Source organism: Drosophila willistoni (genome assembly GCF_018902025.1).
Source record: "Drosophila willistoni isolate 14030-0811.24 chromosome XR unlocalized genomic scaffold, UCI_dwil_1.1 Seg105, whole genome shotgun sequence".
Taxonomy (NCBI): Eukaryota; Metazoa; Arthropoda; class Insecta; order Diptera; family Drosophilidae; genus Drosophila; species Drosophila willistoni.
Window position 1 is genome coordinate 438,261 of NW_025814054.1, and position 20,580 is coordinate 458,840.

The window sequence follows — 20,580 nt, forward strand, 5'->3', positions numbered from 1 at the left end:
TATATTTATTTGTAAATTTTCGTTTGATTAATTTCATTTCAAAGTATTTGAAACTCACTGGATACGCAGTAAGTTATAGACAAAACAATTCTAAATCAAGAATACTCCGTTTGACAAAAGAGTATAAGTATATATAAATATATACTCTTCCGATACATAATCAAAAGACTTAAGCAACAAACTTTATTGACTTCCTGCATTTTAAGCCCCCCAACCCACCCAAAACACACACACACACACAGGTTGAACGGAATTTTCAATGTGTACACGTGCCGAGATTGAAATGTTAAATTTAGAACTTTTGCAACAAAATGCAATTGTTGTTTTAATTATTACACAAATGCTTAATGCTTCATAATGAGTAACAGGCTTGAGAAAGGGGAGAATGATGAAAGGGGTTCTGATACAAAGAGTTAATAGAAAGTATTGTCTACTTGACGCTTGACCTTCGTTTGACACAGATATTGCCATAGAATTTCCATAAAATAACAAAAGTGAATCACAGTAGCCCCCGTTCCATAATGCTTATTATTATTATTATTATTATGATTGTCATTATGATTATGCTAAAATTGGGAAATCAACAGGTGAGCTGAAACCAGTTCTTGTCGCTCTTCTTTTATTTTTGTGGTGAACCAAAATTATGTAGAACATTTCCTGGTACCCGAACAAATGCAAACCTGTATACATAGAGGTCTTAAAATCTTTTTCTGCCCCCATTGTTCTGCCTCCACGTGAAGGTGTGGTATTTCCGATAGAAAAGAGAAGCTATACACACACGGGAAGAAGAAGTCGAAAACCAAGAAATTAACACTCAAAACAGAATGCTGAATGTCGTTCAGAATGCAAAAAGCAAAACAAAACAAAACAAAAACCAAAACAAAAAAAACCCCATGTAAGTGGGAAAATTTTCGTTTTATTTTTTGAAAGTATCAGAACTTGCTGCTGCGGCAACAGCAGCAAAAACAACGACGGCCCTGACTCAGTTAGTCATACACACAGGTTGCAAATCTCGTCGTAGGCCAACCTCTTGACGCATTAGTGCGTCGGGGGAAGACCAGAGAGACCAGCCATCAATTGCACACACACACGCACACACACACACACAAAGAAAAACACAAACATCTACATTTACAAATGGACTGCAAGAAGCGTTTATCTGGGGAATATCCAGACACATACACACACACACACAAAGAAGCTTATACCGATTTTGAATATGCGTTTTGTGACTTGCTTACCCATACAGTTGAGACTTACATTCACACACACATACACACACAGAAATCACGCTCTTTTGATATCCATCAAAAACAGAAACAAATACTTGAAAAATGAAAAGCCTGTAACAGGTGTCTCGGGTGTAGTTTGGATTTTTCTACAAGGGGAAAACCGATGACAATTGCTTAGCAATCAAAATAATTTGATTCGAATTGTTTAACATGTTTAAACCATTTAGACAGAGTTACCCTCTGTATATTAAAGTTGTCAAAATATATACGTAACAATTAGAAGCTAAAAATATATACATAACAATTAGAAGAAAGCGTTTCCAAACAGCTTAAGTTTATATATTTTATATTTATATTTAATCACTAATATTTGTCAGACTCGTGGAGTGTGTACAAGGATAAAGGTTATTTCAAATAAATGAGGACATGGGTTTTAACATATTTGTTGAATTTTTTTTCCAAACATCAAAAACTATATCGGACTAGAACATTTACTTTTCGTAGTTTGCCTATGACTATTTGACTATTTAAATTGCTCTTGCTACTACGATTCAAAATAATTTTGATTTTATTTTTATTTCATTTCAGATATTAAAACCGATACAAAAACTTTTTCATTGAGGCCAATGTGATCGTATTATAAAACATAAATAAAAAAATGTAATCTAAATTTAAACAAATTGTTTGTTTCCAAATGTTTTTATTTTAAGCCTCTGAATCTCATCTTAACCCCTTTGGAAATAATGATACCAACCAAACAAAAATATGCCAAAAATTTGAAAAATTCTTAAATCAATTGAAGTTATAACTGGAATTAGTTTAAGGACATTAAAGTATTAAGCTAAAAAATTGAAATTCCTTTTTATTGAACCCCTTGAAAAACGATGACCAGTCTGCTATTGAGTTTAAAATTGTCAGCTATGTGTTTTTGTTTTCCCAATCTGTCATTTGCAGTCTGGGCTATTGATTTTTGAATAGGCCTGGGCACACACACACACACACACGAACACACACAAAGACAAACGAACACAACACACCCCCTTATGGATTGGCTAATCGGGTCAATTGGTGGGAGAGAAAAACGGTTATCAAGTGGCCATGATGGGCTTTTGCAGCATCATCATAATTATCATTAACATTGATAAAATCATCATTAACACCTGAATAGGGCCCAACCTCTTAAATAGGAATAAAATTTCATTAAATGCATTTGTCAACAAATTTATAGGAATTGCAAAAAAATAAAAAAAATAAACATGTAATTTTAATTTTAACTTTCTTTGTGTTAACTGGTTTAGTTTTGAGCCCTTTCCTTTTGCTTTGTGCAGCCGATTTGTGCGATTTTAACGACATTATATTCGTACACATACTTATAAACATATGAATATATATGTATGTATGTATATATATTTGAGAGCAGATTGTTAACACTTTTGTTGTACAATTTTGGGGGCTCGTTCGCATCGTCTGTAGAGGTGATTAAGAGACATTTATTTTTGGTCGACACGCCTCGGAAATGCATTTCTGCAAAAAGGAAAAAAACCAGCAAACTAAAGTACAGAAACGACGAATCAAAAGATGTTTAAGTAAGGCAAAGTCATAAAATAAAAGCTGAGCTAAATATATAAGGTAATCATTTGCGTAAGAAGTATCCTGAACTGAGCTGAATGAAAGGTGGACGGTGGTCGGTGGTTAGTGGACGGTGGACAGGTGTAAAGTCCCCACTTTAATGGAATGGAATGCGAGCAATCCATTATAATGACCTGGGGGAGTGTTTCTTAATGAAGAAGAAGACGGCGACGACGACACCCGTTGGTTAAGGGTAAGGGGTTCTGCTCAGGATTAGAACAGTTTCAATCAAATATGTACATTGGTGAGGTCACCTAACAACGGTATTCGAATTCGAGAGCTCAACAGAATTATAGAATTAGTAGTTCTCCACTGAGTCAACGTCATTAATTGATATGAATGTGCATCCATTTGCTATTATATGATTAACTACATTTTTCGATTTAGTGCTACAAAATTCCCCCCTTAATTATACACTTTTGTGCGAATTTACAAGTATCTAATATTTTTACTTAAATCATGCCCCATTACTTGCCTCATGCTTATGTAAGTGGACCGAATGACTGCTAACGATTAATCGAGAAACGTTTGTTATTTTTGATATTCAAAGCAAAGTCTTTTACATTTTTTACTATTTACACAAGTTTCGAAATACAAATAAAGTTCCTAGAACCAAATGCCCCTAATCTATTTTAAAACTAGCCTCAAATGAATAAAGAATGGATTAATACATTTTTATAGAAGTAAAGTAAAATATTTTTATGACCAGTTTAAGTGAGATTTTGGTCTTAAAATCTAGTAATATTTATATATTTTTTATTTTTATTTAAAATATAATATGCAATATTTACATTTAACACCTGCGGGGCGTATACGTTATTATTCGCTTTAAAAAGGAGCTGCATGATACTGCATGACATAGGGCAGACAATCCACGACCTGTAAATCACCCACGGGGGCAAATGGTGTTTAAAAGGTGACAAAAAAGGCAGCAAAAAGTTTGCTTATCCATTATGAATCCATTACCAATATGAAACTATAGCCACCAAATTTGAAAGTTGGACTCGTGTACCTCATGTGATAAGTATTTTTATTTATTTATTTATTTAGAGCTAACTTATAATTGAAATTATAGGCTAGCGTGTGTTTTTATGGCTATGTCAGCGTTGGCCTTCATCTCGTGCTTGTCTAGGTCTAATTTTGCCCGGTATATTTCTGGAGATGTGTTATTTTTGCAGAGATTTTGTAGGGTCGTGTCAATGTTTATCTGTTGTGTGTTCCAGGGTGTTGTGCTTTGGGGACGGGGGGTAATGGGATGGTAGGGTAAGTTGTGGGTTTTGCTGTATTCTATTATATTGTCTATTGTAGAATTGTGTTTCTGTTTTTTTGGAGGTCGGTATGCTTTAAGTATACTAATGATAGGAGAGTTTTTGGCTGTGAGCAGGGATTTAATAAGGTTGGCAGTCATGAGTTCTCTTCTATCCTCTAATGTGGCACGGCGTGCTTCGTAGAGGATGTTTTGAGTGGGAGTTGTTCTGAATGCTCCGAGCGCAATTCTGAAGCCTGTGTTAATAGCGGATTTGATAGTGCGTAAGTATGTGATAAGTAAACGAATCATGTTTGTTTAAAACATTTTCCCATTTAATGAACAAAAGTGATTTTCTCACTCAATATGTATATGAAATATGGTAATCAAATATGTATTTGTTATTAGATTCTATTGTGTAAAATAATATTAATATTTAAATTCATATTCATATATGGATATATATCTTTGATCAGCATCAAATGACTATTTTGGTAACTTGAGAGATTTTACTTTATACGAAAAACCTTTTGTCCCCTTTGAAACTTGAAAGGATATATGTTTTAGCCCCGTCCTGTTTCATATATAATTTATGATGACTTAAAACTCATGTAATTTAAATTTTAAGTGATTCTTCGTGTTACGTTATAAGCAATCCCAAAAAGAAAACAAATTTTAGAAAAAGGGATCTAAATTATGATAAATTTTATGTATATTATCATATATGGAACTTTTGCATATTTATCAATTTCGTTTAATTCAGTATTTTTTTGAATGGGCTTATATTTTTTTTAAATAATATAATTTTCAATGGACTATAAGTAATCAGATTGCTATATGTAATTGTATTACATGGACTGTTTTAAGTAATGAGCCTTTTTTGTATGATGACAAGCTTACAGAATGAATCTGATATAGTAAATAGCTACTATATCAGATTCATTCTGTAAGCTTGTCATCGTTTTGTACGCACTCAAAGATATATTTCCATGAAAGAGAAATTTAAAGTACATAGACCACATTGTAATTCCCCATAACTCAGATTAACGAATCGTTTATTCCCATTTGGGTCGCTCAAACCTCGTGAGTGTGGCCTGATTCATCAGAAAATCAACGTCATTATTAAGGATTATCATATCTGCATATCCATAGTAAATCCCCTGGCAAATAATTTTGTTATGTTTCCACTGCAATGACGTTAAAAGATTTGTTTAACTGTTTCTCTTTTTTGGAAGTTTTTATTCATTTGTTTTTTGTTTGAGCTCGTGTTTGTCTCGCACGTGACGCAGACGCAGAAGAGCAAAAAAACCACAACCAAAATCAAAACAAAAACAAAATGCGAACAAGACGACTGACCGGCTATTTTGCATATTCGATTTTTACGAGTTATATGTATACAAATATAAAAACAAAGCAAGACAAATTATCACCATCATCATCATTATGATCAACAGCCAAGCCAGCTAAGCCAAGTTCCAACCAAGCCAAGTGAATCAGATGGCAAACTAAAAACGAGTTCAATGCGGCGCGAGGCCCAAAGTGTCTTGGTTAGAAAGGAGGGTACGTAGGGGGAGTGGCACGTGATTGATACATCACCATGTAGTGTAAATCCCCCCCCCCCCCCCCTCCTCACACACACACACACACAGACACACATCTGATATATATATATTTTTTGCACCGACAACTCATCGACAACGATTTGGGAAAGCAAAACCTCAATAATTAGCTTCGACACAAAATGATTGCCATTTTTGTAATTAATGCACATAATTGTTTCGATTATAGTAGAATGGAAAAAAAAAATTGTATAAAACTAAAATGTTTCAAATGAATTTGTAATTGTGTTTTATTAATTGCACTTAATTGAATTATGAATAATATTTTTCGATCGCCTGCCATTGCTATTCATAGGAAGTCCAGCAAATTAGGTACTAGAAATGTGTCAGACCTGCAGATTTCCTCCTCCCATTGTCCATGTGCTCTGACACTGATATTCGTATAGGAAGTTCCCCAACTTTACCATGAGGTTGGCAGAAGTTTTGACTACATCTATTCAGGGATTTGCCACAATTCTCCAACAGGAACTGAACAATTTCTATAAGCGAATTTGTGTGCCCATTCTAAATATGATTAATCACCAAAATCACAAAATAAAAAATAATAAAACAAGAACAAAAACAGGAGGGTCAGGCTAACTTTGGGAGTTCCAATGTTTTGGATACCCTTTCAAGTTTTCCTCATCTAGTAGCCGAAGAAGTCGAGAATATGCCAAAATTTAAATTACAGACTTTAGCCAAAGCCATGTGGCCTATATAGTCATTTGATATGGAAATAGTTCGCTAATTTTGATGAAATGCAGCTATTAATGAGTATATTATACTTACTTTACTTTATACATTCGTCAAAATGAATATACCCTTTGGCGAGGGTATACAAAAAATACATAAAACTGTGTTACCTCCTCTCTTTTTGGACTACGTGACTGCCAATAAAAAAAGAATTCTCTTTAACTGTGTAAAGTTTTAATTATAGAATCTAATTTACTTATCTGAATGATTGATCATTAGGTCTAAAAAAAAAAAAAAATAAAAGAGACACACACAAAAATAAAAACGAACCAAACGAATCAAATAGGAATTCCGAAATTCTTAAAAGAAAAAATAAACGAAAAAAGTAATAGATAGACCAATTCCGTCTTATGTAACAAAAGTAAAAATTGCAAAAGCTAACCAAAAACCAATGACCTTCGGCCCCTGAAATAAGCCAAAATCAATTCTCAAAGGAACAATTAAACAAGATTAAAGGTTTGATCATGAAACTTCAATAAAACAAACAAACAAAACAAAACAAAACAAAATAAAATGAAACAAATAGACAAAACAAACAAGCAAACATACAAAAACAATTGATTGACCAAGTTAGAAAGATCAGCAGCAGCAGCAGCAGCAGCAGCAGCAGCAGCAGCAGCAGCAGCTGATGATGGATGGATGGATGGATGGTGGATAGCGGTGAGGGGAGTGGGTCGAGTTTTAGAGCTAGTATTGAAGTTAGCCAGCCGTTAAAGGTTCACGGCCAAGGACAAGGAAATCCCAATGAATGTGGTTACGTGCCAAATGGATGCCATGAATCACGATTCCAATCCCAATACCGACATCGACATCGACATCGACTCTGAATCTAAATCTGACTTCGACTTAGGTACTGATTCCAATTCCACCGATTCCCATTCCCAAGTCTACAACTTTGTATTTTAAAAAAAACCTTGGGCGTGTGTATAATTGAATAACTTTAGAATTGCCATGCACAATTAAAAAATTTTAATATTTAATAAAAAAAAAATATATATATATATTTAACACAAAAAAAAAACATAACAATTATGCAGCCACAAAGAACAATGAATAGAAAACTCATGTCGGAAATTCGCCGAAAACAACAACAACAAATAAAATACAAAAAAAAAAAACAAACAACAAAAAAAAAATTAAATAAAATAAAAACAAAATCGGAAGTAAAAGGTTTGTGAGCTGCAAAGTTATCTTGGCAATTATGTAGGCAAATGAGGTTATTATTCCGTCATTTAGAAAGTGCCAAATGTTAATCAATTGAATTGAAATTGACTCAGTAAAAGGATGACAGATTTCTGTTCTATATAATATATATGGAACTATGATCTCAACCTAAGTACTGTACAATTATTTATTGGGTTTTTTTCCTTATTAGTAATTGATATATACAGATACAGATACTGATAGATAGACGTCTACCAGATCTGTCATTAAATTTTTAATAACTTAATAATATTGCTTAGAATCTGATCTAAACAGTAAATGGATATTATGGCTCATTATATGGTCGTTAGTGTAACAAATTTGAACATTCATTTTCGATTTCATTTGTGTGTTTAGATGTTAGTATTTTGTGTGTGTTTAAAATGCTCTACAAGGATGACCAGACCAGATTTTTTGCAAGTACAAGTGCAACACATTATGTAGATCAATGGCAAATTGCGAAGCTTTCTGAATTTGGTTAGAAAAAACTCACATCAAATTGTAACGAGACAACAAAATATCATACTAACTAAACTATATACATGTGTAGAAGTGTGTGTGTGTGTGTGTGTGACAGCGAAGACCAATTTGAGTATTAAGCAGCAATGGTTAGCCTTGGCAATAGGCAACAGGCTAATGTCAACTAAAACTTAAACCAAGTCCAAGTCTAAATACATATGTGTAATATGTTTGTTACAATTTTTTTTTTCATTTTTGTTTTTACAGGAATAACTTGAGATATAGAGCCCCAACAGCTGGCACCTGGCAGCTGCCATATGCAAATCTGCCTATCTCTAGGTGTACATATATTCTATATACATAGGTATATAGAGACGATAGTGTATGATAGGTAGAGGTATGCGCATGCAATTTGCCAGATGTGTTTTGACGGCTTTTAATTATGCCATATTCATATGGTTATAAGTATGTATACTTAGGTAGTTAGTTCATATCTAGTACCTGGCAACGAGACGCTAAACTTAATGTGCTACATTTACGCATGCAAATTAGTTTACACTAAATGTGCTTTTAAAAACTTAATTGATATGACCTGTCGATATGGTCGATTGGACGCCTATTTAATAATTATAAATATTATCTATTAATAAGACTAAGACACACACACACACACACACACACGCAAACTTCCTGTTGTTCTTGCTCACATTTGTTTATATAAATATTATCTACTTATAGCCATGTTTATGTTGCTGCTGATTGACTTTCACTTTGTTCTTCGTTCTTACCAACATCCCTAAAATGACACACTCAAACATCTGTTGACATCCGCATATATATCCGCAAATATAGAATGTCTTGGATGTGATATATGAACCCCAAGTAGCGTGAACAATTTCCTATTTGCCATTGATCTATAAATACTTATATATGAATGCTTGGAAAATCTAGTTCAAAAATCACTAATCCAATTGGATAGGTAAAGGAGGTGATTATTCAAAAATTTATTGTTATTCTAACTATCAAGATAAAATTGATGACCTACATGAAATATTTTGAATTTGAATAATAAAAATTTGTTCTTAAACCAAAACTAAAATGATTAAAGCATTTTTCATTCATAAATTAATCAGATAATCTAACATTCTTAAATAATTCCTGAAAATATATGTTGGATTCTGGGACACCGACTTAATTCAGAAAATAAATAAGCATACAAAAAGATATAAGTTGTTTTGAATGGTTGTAAATACAATTGAAATTGCTTTGATTGAATGGCCGAAAAAGTGTTTTTGACAAAGCTGTACCAAATCTTTGATTACTTGTTGCCAAAAACGTGAAATATGTTTCGAAATTTGAACAATTTTAAATGAAAATATATAAAATTAATGTAAGAATTTTCTTACTAATTCCTCTGTTTGTTATTATTCCAAAGTAAAAGAGTATTTTGATTACATGTTATAATAATTGTTGGATTGAGACCTTTTACAAGGTTTGTAAGTAGTTTTAGTAAGGCCAAAAAGATGACTTGATTTAGTTTAAGTTTGTTTTCAAAATAATTACCACACAGATTAAGTATAAATAAATAAACCAACAATTCTGTTAATAGTCTTTTACACATTTATTTTGGTTTAGTTGCCCTTCGTAAGCTATTACACACATTTGTTAAAATGGGTTAAGAGGGAATCGAATAAAATGGGGAGTTTCTGGCTTTATTATGGGTTTTTCTCATTCTATGATTTTGGCTTTCTTTTTCCATATTATTTGTTACATGACTTTGGCTATGCTTTGTTTATTTATTTATATTTAATTTTATCTTTTTTGCAGCTGATTGACGCGCACGCGTTTATGGCTAACCCCGCTCCAACAGCAGCAACAACAAAAATGCCAAGCAGCTATTGGGCCATGTTCTAGGAGTAACAGCAACAGCAACAGCAACAGCAGCAGTGCAGGTTGCCGCACTTGAACTTGGTCGACTCGACCCACTGCCAAAGCAGCTTACTAAATGTGGTGAGAGGAAACCCCACAGTAAAAACCCAGCAACAACTTGGGGCTTACTCTCTGAATATCTACGTCACCGACGTCAGACGCGTCATCGAAACCTGTCGTCGTCGTTGTCGATGTTGTTGTTGCTGTTGTCGTTTGGGGCGTTTCGGGCCCGTTTCGGGTCGCTGTCGTTGCTGGCGGGTCTCTACACGGCAGCTGCTGCTGGGGGTATTTAAGCGCGCGTTCCACAACCTGAAGCATGCATTGATTCGCTATCATTCGCTCCAAAAAGACTTGTGGTGTTTTAATATATCTCAAGTAGTTTGCTGACTCTGTTTTGTTGTAATACAAATTAGCTGAAAGAAGAAGATTACTCATATCATCGCCAATATCGCCAATATCGACATCAGGATCTTAACGTACGAGTTCGAAAAGTTTTCAAATCAGAAAGTTTCGAAATCGCGTGTGTGATACGATACGAGAAAGTTCTTCAGCTAAATTCTAGACGCAAGCAAGTCAGTTCCAAAGGAGCAGCCAGTCAGTTCTCAATTCCAATAAGCAGTGAAAGTGTTTACTTTGAAAAAAACCTTTTCGAGTGCTTATTGCAAATCAAACAAAATAAAAAAAAACAAAAACACAAATAAACAAATAGTATTCACAAGTGTTTGGCAACACTTTGCATAAATTTTTGTTAATACAACCAACTAATTAAAAACACAAAGAAAATCCAACAAAATGATGGCCGTTGCAGCTGCCCAAAAGAATCGCGAAATGTTCGCCATTAAGAAATCCTACAGTATTGAGGTGAGTATCATATGATACGATGATAAAAGCACAGAAAACAAAAAACAAAATAATATCGAGAGATGGGGAAATTATGTGAATATGTTTTCTTTTTTTTTTTTTATGTTTACGCTGGTCTACGTGACTAAAAAAAGGTGGTCAAAATATATAAAAGATTCATTCAGTCAGTTTTCAAATGTTGCCTTTCAAATGTTTTCAACATTTTTCGGTTATTATTATTTTTTGCAATATCACACCCAAGAACCGCCGCTTTCGGAATTTCCTCCGCCCACCTAACTCAAAATCGAACCGATCGATCGAACCAACCCAACGACAACATAAATATATCGCGTATGAGAGCAAACTTGTCAACTTTAAGTTATTATTTAACAAACAAGTGAAAGTGGTTATGGGGGCCCTTGCACTTATCCACCAGCATCAGCAACAGCCGCAGACAGACACTCTTCATTGTTGACGGACGGTGGCGAGCCTCTCTCTCCGTCCCTGCCTGTCCCTGCCACTGTCGCCACTGCCTCGCGCACTGAACAAAATATGAAATCAATAAAGAAATGATTCAATATCTTCGAACATCTTTCATCAGCCAAAAGCCAAAAAAAAAACCCAAAACACATGCTCACACTCAGGTGTCCACATACACCAAAGACCCGCAAAAGGGCCAGTGAAAACTGCAATCCGTTAAAATGCCGTGTTGCATTTCTTTCTCTAGTTCCACAATTGACAAGTCATGTTTTTCTTCTTCTATTCAGAATTTCATTGATACCAAATTGTTTGTTATGATTTATTTATATATTTTTTTGTGACTTTTGATTTTCAATGAAAATTAACATTTAAATACATAAATAAATTCATTGACAAATGGATTGAGATATTTGAACGAAGAAAGAAGAAAATGAAAAGATTTCATAGAGTTCATAGAGATTTCTCTATTTCTTTTCTTCTTTCTGTGTGTATGTGTGTGTGTTATATAAGCTCTAAATTATTACGCAAGTGGGCGTGGCATATGTTAAAGAAAATTAAACATATTAAATCAGAAAACCAGACAAAGAGTTTAATAAGTGATAAAGCGAAATATATCAAAGAAAGAGCGACAGAGAGAGAAAAATAAACTAAATATGTTAAATGAAAAGAAAGAGAGAGAGACAACGAGAACGAGAAAGGTCAAGGCTAAAAAACTAATTTCCGTTTGCATATCCTGTATTTTGTCATTTCCAGAATGGTTACCCATCCCGTCGTCGCAGCTTGGTGGATGATGCTCGCTTTGAGACTCTGGTGACCAAACAGACCAAACAAAGTGTCCTGGAGGAGGCACGCAACAAGGCAAATGGTAAGCATCGCTAAAAAATATGTTCAAGATGGGAAAAGCTAGAGTTTGCCTTCCTTTTTAGTTTGTTTAGTTAAAATTTTGATTTTTTTAACCCTTTTGTTTTTGTTGTTATTGTTTTTTCCCCCTCCCTTTCCGCGGAAACTATAGATGCTTCCCTTGAGGAATGCATTCTACAGGCCAAGGGCGAGCACGTTCCCAACTGTGAGCAAAATGTCGAATTTAAGGATGAACAAGCCAATTTGGAGTTGCCAATGGAAAATGAATATGTTCAAGGTGCTTATACCTCCCACACGACTTTTTAGCCTTATGATTTCTTATTTGATTTTTATTTATATTATTATTTTTTTCCTCTTCTTCTTTTTATATTCATTTCATTTTTCGTTACGTTGATGCTCAGAATCTGAACCAGAATCACAATCAGAGACAGAGCAAACGCAGGAAATGCAGGGCGAGGGCGGTTATGTGCCCATGAATGGTAAGTAGGCGTGGCAAGCCCACTTAAGTAGTACTTAACTTCTAAGAAAGAACGGGAGAGTAAAAGAGAACGAGAGCCGGCGACGGCGACGGCGACGGCGATGAAGAGCTTTTGCCATGCGACATTTGATTTAAGTGCTTAATATGATAAAGTGCCAGAGCACTCAACGACAATAGATGGTGCGAGAGAGAGGGGGGGAAGAAAGAGATGGAAAGGGATGTACTATGCCGCAAGGAAATGTGGCATTTCCCTTTTTCATTTTTCACGCTTGGCAACCCAACTTCCCCTTTCTCTGACTGCTGCTTATCGTTTACGTGACCCTAAGCCGATTGCTGATTGCTTCTACAATATTTCTTCTGCTTTTTATTTTTGTTGCAGATTATGGCCTAACTGAGGATGAGATCCTATTGGCCAATGCTGCCTCTGAATCCGCCGAGGCCGAGGCAGCTATGCAGAGTGCCGCATTGGTGGTCCGCCTTAAGGAGGGCATCTCTTCGCTGGGACGCATTCTTAAGGCCATTGAGACCTTCCATGGCTCCGTTCAGCATGTTGAGTCGCGTCAATCTCGCGTCGAGGGTGTTGATCACGATGTCCTCATTAAACTGGACATGACCCGTGGCAATCTGTTGCAATTGATTCGCTCGCTGCGCCAATCGGGCTCATTCAGCAGCATGAATCTCCTTGCCGAGAACAACATCAGTGTCAAGGCACCATGGTTCCCCAAGCATGCCTCTGAGCTGGATAACTGCAACCATTTGATGACCAAATACGAGCCCGATTTGGACATGAACCATCCTGGATTCGCCGACAAGGTCTATCGCCAGCGTCGCAAGGAAATCGCTGAAATTGCTTTCGCCTACAAGTACGGTGATCCAATCCCATACATCAGCTACACCGATGTTGAGGTCAAGACCTGGCGTTCAGTGTTCAAGACCGTCCAAGATCTGGCACCCAAGCATGCCTGCGCTGAGTATCGTGCCGCATTCCAGAAACTCCAGGACGAGCAAATCTTTGTGGATCATCGTCTGCCCCAATTGCAGGAAATGTCTGACTTTTTGCGCAAAAACACTGGCTTCTCGCTGCGTCCAGCCGCCGGACTGCTAACAGCTCGCGACTTCCTGGCCTCGCTCGCATTCCGCATCTTCCAGAGCACACAGTATGTGCGTCATGTCAACTCGCCTTACCACACTCCCGAACCGTAAGTGTTGAAACAAAAAACAAAAAACCAAAAACAAAAATTTCAAAAGTAGAAAAGCTTTTTGTGCCCCATGAAGCTAGCTTCACTCGCTTCCCTAATTGCATTTGAAGCTGCAAAAAGGAAAGAGATGCGGATGCTGGTTGGGCCTTGATGTAGTTAGAATGGGGGGAGAACAAAGTTCAAGCAGGAAAATTGCTTTGAGCTCATTTGCCACGTTAATTGCTTTATATGCTAACAATGGACCGATTTTTTTTCCCTCCTTTTCCTCTATTTTGCAGCGATTCTATTCATGAACTGTTGGGACACATGCCTTTGCTGGCCGACCCCAGTTTCGCCCAGTTCTCCCAGGAAATTGGCCTGGCCTCGTTGGGTGCTTCCGATGAAGAAATTGAGAAATTGTCTACGGTAAGTTAATTAATAGTTAATTTACCATTAGCCACTTGCACTATTTACGTCCACTTTGGAGTTTCTAACTTTTGCCTTTTTGGTTTTTCCTTTTTTTTAATTAACTATTTCCAGGTCTACTGGTTCACCGTTGAGTTCGGTCTCTGCAAGGAGCATGGTCAGATCAAGGCCTACGGTGCTGGTCTCTTGAGCTCATATGGCGAACTCTTGCATGCCATTAGCGACAAGTGTGAGCATCGCGCTTTCGAGCCAGCCTCCACTGCCGTGCAACCCTATCAGGATCAGGAATACCAACCAATTTACTATGTGGCCGAGAGCTTCGAGGATGCCAAGGATAAGTTCCGTCGCTGGGTCAGCACCATGTCCCGTCCATTTGAGGTCCGCTTCAATCCCCATACCGAGCGTGTTGAGGTTCTTGATTCTGTCGACAAATTGGAGACTTTGGTCCATCAAATGAATACAGAGATTTTGCATCTTACCAATGCTATACAAAAGCTTCGACGCCCCTTCTAAAATGATGGAGCAAACCAACGACGAGAAGGTATATTGAATCAGTGTGAGAAAGAGAGAAAGAGAGAGAGAGAGAGAAAGAGGGATAAAGGTGCAACGGTCTCATTTCGATAGAAATTTATCATATTAAATTGACATACCGCCCACATACATTACATAAATATCATAATCCCAATCAAAATCCGCACACATTAAATCCTCGAAATATCCCTATTATTGTATTATTACATGTATTATTATTTTTTATATATATAATTTTTTTTTTTGTGTTATTCAACCTTTTTCAAATCTTCCCCCCACCCATTCTCTTACCTACCCATCCCCCCCTCCATGAACTATTATTGGACCAAATTTAGTTAGAATTCTAAGTGATGATAAAGCAAACAAAGTCGAAGTAACAAAATGTAAAGCAAAAGTTAAGTGCTGGCAAAAATAATGTGTAAAAAACCGCTTATATACTCTGCCACAAATTGTTTTTTTTTTTTTTTATTTTTTTTTATAAATATTATTATTGTATTTGTATTCTTTTTTTTTTATAAATATTTACACTCGCACACATTTACATAATACACCAAACACTCACATAAACACACACATACTCACATATATAAGAAAAAAAACAAAAACAAAAAAGAAATGCACGGCACATCACATAAAGCTCTCAAGATTTTCTTCTACCATTGTCCAATAACTGTAAACGACAATTGAACTATTATTATTATTATTATTATTACCTATTGTCTATTATTATCTATTATTAGTATTGTATTGTATAGGTATGTAGAGTTTAAATTTTGATTATTTGTGTTTAAGTTTTGTGTATTAAATAAAATTATAAAATGCAATTGAACAAAAAAAAACAACAAAAACAATTGTCACATTTAATTTAAATTAATTTTTTATGTTTTTTTAGGTTTTTTTTTTAACTTTTCATTTTTTATCAAACTTCTCTACACTACAAGTCTGATTGCGTTTAGGGAAAATAATTTCAGCTTAACAAACAAAATTATCTATATCTAGATTTACATTTACATATTTGAAAAAGTTGAAAATATATATATTTTCGACAACTTTTAACAAAATTATACACAATTATAAAAAGTTTTTTTTTTTTAAATAAACACTGAAACACTGAAGATAATTAAACCATGCACCGATAGGATGAAATGATATATCAAAGTTACCAAAAAGTATATATGTATATTCTTAATCAGCATCAACAGCCGAGTGGATCTAGCCATATTGGTCTGTCCGTCCATATGAATCTAGATCTGGGAGATTATAAGAGCTAAAGTCAATAATTTAGATAAAGTCCATAAGCGCTTGTAGAGTAAGCAAGATAACATTTCTTTGCAATGAAAGTACAATGAATTCATTTGGTCATATACATTTCAAATATTTGTTTAATCTGGTGCATGGTAAACAAAAGTCGGAAGAGGACTACTTAATTTATATTTGAAAATATGAAATATATACACAATAATATATGAATATACTGATTGAAACGGCTTGGACCATATAAACAATAATGAGAATATCAAATAGTTTTTGTCTCATCGATTATTGAAAATTAATTATACATATGAATACAAAAATATATACAAACATACATATATGATGCTAATATTTATGAAATTATCTATTTATACAAAGCTAACAATTTCAATCAATAAAATAATTACATACAATACATAAATATATATGAAATATCAGCAAAATTCAATTATATTCTTATTGTTGTTCCATATTAAACACATGTTAAACACTTTGATCTTGCATATATATACTTGTGAACAGAATGTTGATTCATACTTATATCTATATATATTAATCGATCTATGTATTCTAATCATTAAGGCAATGCAGTTGGTTCCCCCTTTTGATCCGAGGTTATAGTTTGCGTTTCGTGTTCGTTGGAGTTCATGTTAAATGTTGCCTGCAAGAGAAACAACAACAACAACAATAACAACAATAATAATTATAATAACCATAACTTTAACAATAACAATCAGAACAATGTCGTTAACGATTTAAGAACTTGCGAATAATCACAGATGCATAAATGTATGAATATTTAGAACAGCATTAATGTTTGTCTGTTAATCTTATAAACATACATACATATATGTATGTATGTATACATATATATATTTTTTTCTGCAATAAATATATTCAATATCGTTACAACACTCAACGAATTGGACATTGGACATTATTGGGTGTGTGAAACGATGTGGGAGATCCTTTGGCCCTGATTAAATACACGAGAAACCACTGGGAATTTGAAAGTTTTTATTTTTATTTAATTTTTTGTTTTTGTTTTTTTTTTTTTGTGCATTTTGTATTTTATGTCTATTCTATGGCAATTAGTATTTTTTTAATTAGTAAGCTGGTTTAATTAGACTTAATTATAAGGTAGCTGCCACTGTAATTAGATTCATAGAATCTGAAGTAGAATTTGAAATTTCGGTTTGACTACTAGCAGAGATTTTAGTTTCAATATTTCGATGATTTTGATTAATAATATTTCGTTTGTGGATTTGATTAAATATTAAATGCGACAACTGATATGCCTGACCTACCTCATTCGGCATATTGATTATAGTGATACCATGCACCCATAGTATAAAATCGTATATTAAAGTCGCCAAAGTGTATGTGACAGGCAGAATGAACCGAGTCTATCTAGCCATGTCCGTCCGTGTGAATATCTATCTCGAAAACCATTAGACGTAGAGCCACCAAATTTGGTATGTAGACACGTGACTAGGTGGGCGGACAGGTGTTGGCTCTCTGGCGTTTGCCTCATGCAAAATAAAGGAATACGTTCCGACATTTCCAATTAGGCCAAAGAAAACTTATTAATTGTCGAATTCAATTGTCGATTAACAAATTGAGCAGAGATTTAAGAAGCGAATGTTATAGATTGCAAAATATAAACCATTTTGTGAAATAATTTATTTCAACCAAAATCATTTGTATAACTTTGAGGATTAGATCGCTCTTAAAGAGAGATTGTAGGAAATTCAAAATCGTATAAGGTCGAATTCGTTTCAAAAGAGTTCAAGTGCATTAATTTGGTTTGAGTTGCTTCACCTGGTGCATGGTATAGCAAAGTCGATGAGACGACTTACTTTTTTTTTATATTTACATATATATATGTAGACATTGTACACCTGAACGGATTTATCATATGCCAATCTAATACAAGTTCGAGCGCTAAGTAACTATGTTGTGATATAATAATTGTCTGACCGTGCACAGTGGCCAATTTCGCTCAAGTTGCGGTCAAAAAAGTTAAACGAAAGAAGATAATGTGTAAAGTGGTAGGAAAAAGAGCACATCTTGTTGGTTAAATTTGAGATTGTCAATCCGAATAAGTAATAAGTCAGAGTAAGGCGGCCCGTGGGCACGCCATATTATCGTCTGATAGCTATAGCGACATATGTCATACGATTTGCATTTAAATTTGTAAAAATTATAGGTTATTATGCAACTGTTAATTATCTAACGAAACGAACAACTTCTCTGACCTTTGAAAGCTATATGACATAGTTGTTCCACCTAAACGAAATACATTAGACATTAGCGATGTGTTATATATGTAATTGCACTTAAGGATATTCTATGACTAAGTGTACCGCTAGCTGGTAAAAGGCTGGTATCAATGTTCAATAGAAATGCGTGAATAATTCGATGAAATGAAAGAATTCAAAAGTATTTTGAAGTCAGCAACTATTTCAAATCGACCACTGTGCGGCGACGATTGTGTGAAAATCGAGAATGTGTTAATTGTTCTCAAGCTCCAGCTGATCGGATGTAGGCGATATCAAGAGTTGGATCCGACTCGTGGGAACGCCTACATTGCAGCTCAATTAAAATGAAATTAATATCAAAAACGCTCGGCATTATCAAATGCATATGCATTTAAATTTGCATCTAAAAACGAATCTTTAATTCCCTTTTCATCACAAATTAAAACATGAGATCAAATTTCAAGTGCAACTAAATAAACAGTTAATTGATTCACTTTTATTTCCCAATTGATAATTATTAATTTAAATTTCTTTATAATTAATCCAATTAGTTTAGACTTCCAAGTATTAAAGTTGTTGACTTTATAATAACATAAAAAAATTACTACAATTTTCAATTGGTTGGATATTTTTTTAAGTTGTATTCAAATTTACAAAAAATGAAACCTACAACTTATACTATATGGAATTTTAGTGCTAATTGTTTATTCATTTAAGGGTTTTTCATAAACTAAAAATGAAATAAACTTAATTTCACTATTATACAGTGCTTAACACAATGATAAGACACATTAAAAATTTGTTTTGTTTGGCAAACAAAGGCGTTTTTGCAAGACTGTTCGGTCAATTTAATGGACTGGCCAGCATGCTCTCCGGATCTAAATCCAATTGAGAACATTTGGGGTATTTTGGCAAGACGTGTTTATAAAGAAAACCAGGTTTACGGCAACATAACCGACCTTAAGGAAGCAATTATCAGAGAATGGGGTCTTCTAGAGGATCAGTTATTAAAAACTCTTTCGGATTCGATGAAAAAGCGTATTTTTGAAGTCGGAAGAGCGCAGGGAAATGCAATTAATTATTAATTTAAAAAATATTAAGGAAATTTCTACTTGTTTTTTATTTTTAAGCTTAAATTGAAATATGTCTTATAATTTTGATATGGTTGATAACCCTATTTTTTTTGTTTTCTTAAAAAAAATATATATATATGAAAAATATTATTGAAAAATGACATTAATCTTATTCGCATTCTAATTTTGAATATATTTCTAAAAAAAAATTTTGGAAAACTAAAGTGTTTTAGAAAATATGTGTGAAAAACGACGTGTCTTATCATTATGATAAGCACTGTAGTAACGAATGTTAAACGAAATTGAACGTAAATCGGCTATTAAAAATTAAGACATTATTTTTTAACTAACTAGATAAAAGTAGTTAAATTCCTGTTTTCAAAATTTGCCTCTTCCGTTTAAATTCAAATTTATATTTATGCTTTTTAAAGAGATATGTAATTGGCATTTTCAAGTGATTCAGTTTGTTATTATTTTTTCGTGTTCTTCTTAGTCAAATGTCTTGCATTAGTGTGTGGACCCATAGAATAGATATTATGTATTAACGAGAATTTGCTTCTATGTATGTATGTATTACATAAGTCAGTCTATCCTCAATATACAAACAATGTGTTTTTAACGAAGTTCAATAACAGCTGAGCAGGGGCTGGGCCACAGCATTTATCACATTTGCCGACACCGGCTTCAGCTCCGGTTTATTTTTTCTTTTGGCTAATTGTTTGAATGATTTGGGTCAGGTCATTATTTGCCGCAGGCAACTTACTTTGTGTACACGGATATTTAGATGTATTTGGAAAATGTTCGCCCATGATTTAAGTTGGAATAAAGCCGGAGCCGGAACCGGAGCCAGAGTCAGAGCCAGAGCCAGAGACAGAGCCAGAGTTGGAGCCATCAAGCAAAAATTCTTTTGATGGCTCACTAGTTTGTCAAGGCCATTGAGCATATGGGTTAGGGTTGCAGGAAATGCTCTGGGTTAAGCAAAGTTCCAAGTCAAGTTTGTTGAACTGCTGGCAACTAATTGCCGGAAGCCCGAACCAATGCACTTTGCAATTAAACACTTTTCATTAATTGTTCTCTCGGCTCTTGCTTTTTTTTCCTTTTTTTTGCACTATGTACATTATCCATACACACACACACACGCACAGTAAA

At 34.5% G+C, this 20,580-nt stretch overlaps 1 protein-coding gene across 2 annotated transcripts; it reads left to right on the forward strand.

The window, feature by feature from the left end:
- The first annotated feature begins 10,398 nt into the window (after positions 1–10,398).
- On the forward strand, positions 10,399–15,305 carry LOC6645135 (tyrosine 3-monooxygenase). Of its 2 annotated transcripts, XM_002067692.4 has the most exons (7): positions 10,400–10,910; positions 12,123–12,234; positions 12,382–12,507; positions 12,632–12,709; positions 13,088–13,907; positions 14,186–14,312; positions 14,427–15,304. In XM_002067692.4, exons 1-7 carry the CDS (start codon positions 10,842–10,844, stop codon positions 14,823–14,825), a joined length of 1,731 nt encoding a protein of 576 aa, XP_002067728.1. In that variant the 5' UTR covers positions 10,400–10,841; the 3' UTR covers positions 14,826–15,304. The 2 variants fall into 2 exon arrangements, with proteins under 2 accessions (XP_015033353.1, XP_002067728.1); XM_015177867.3 differs by lacking the exons at positions 12,382–12,507; positions 12,632–12,709 and having other exon boundaries at positions 10,399–10,910; positions 14,427–15,305.
- The last annotated feature ends 5,275 nt before the right edge of the window (positions 15,306–20,580 follow it).

What these genes read in the sequence shown, in the direction of transcription:
- LOC6645135 (XM_002067692.4), top strand. Translation starts at nt 10,842, where the DNA reads ATGATGGCCGTTGCAGCTGCCCAAAAGAATCGCGAAATGTTCGCCATT. An exon ending in AGAAATCCTACAGTATTGAG is followed by an intron (nt 10,911 to 12,122) that starts GTGAGTATCATA and finishes TGTCATTTCCAG; the next exon opens with AATGGTTACCCATCCCGTCG. An exon ending in GGAAAATGAATATGTTCAAG is followed by an intron (nt 12,508 to 12,631) that starts GTGCTTATACCT and finishes GTTGATGCTCAG; the next exon opens with AATCTGAACCAGAATCACAA.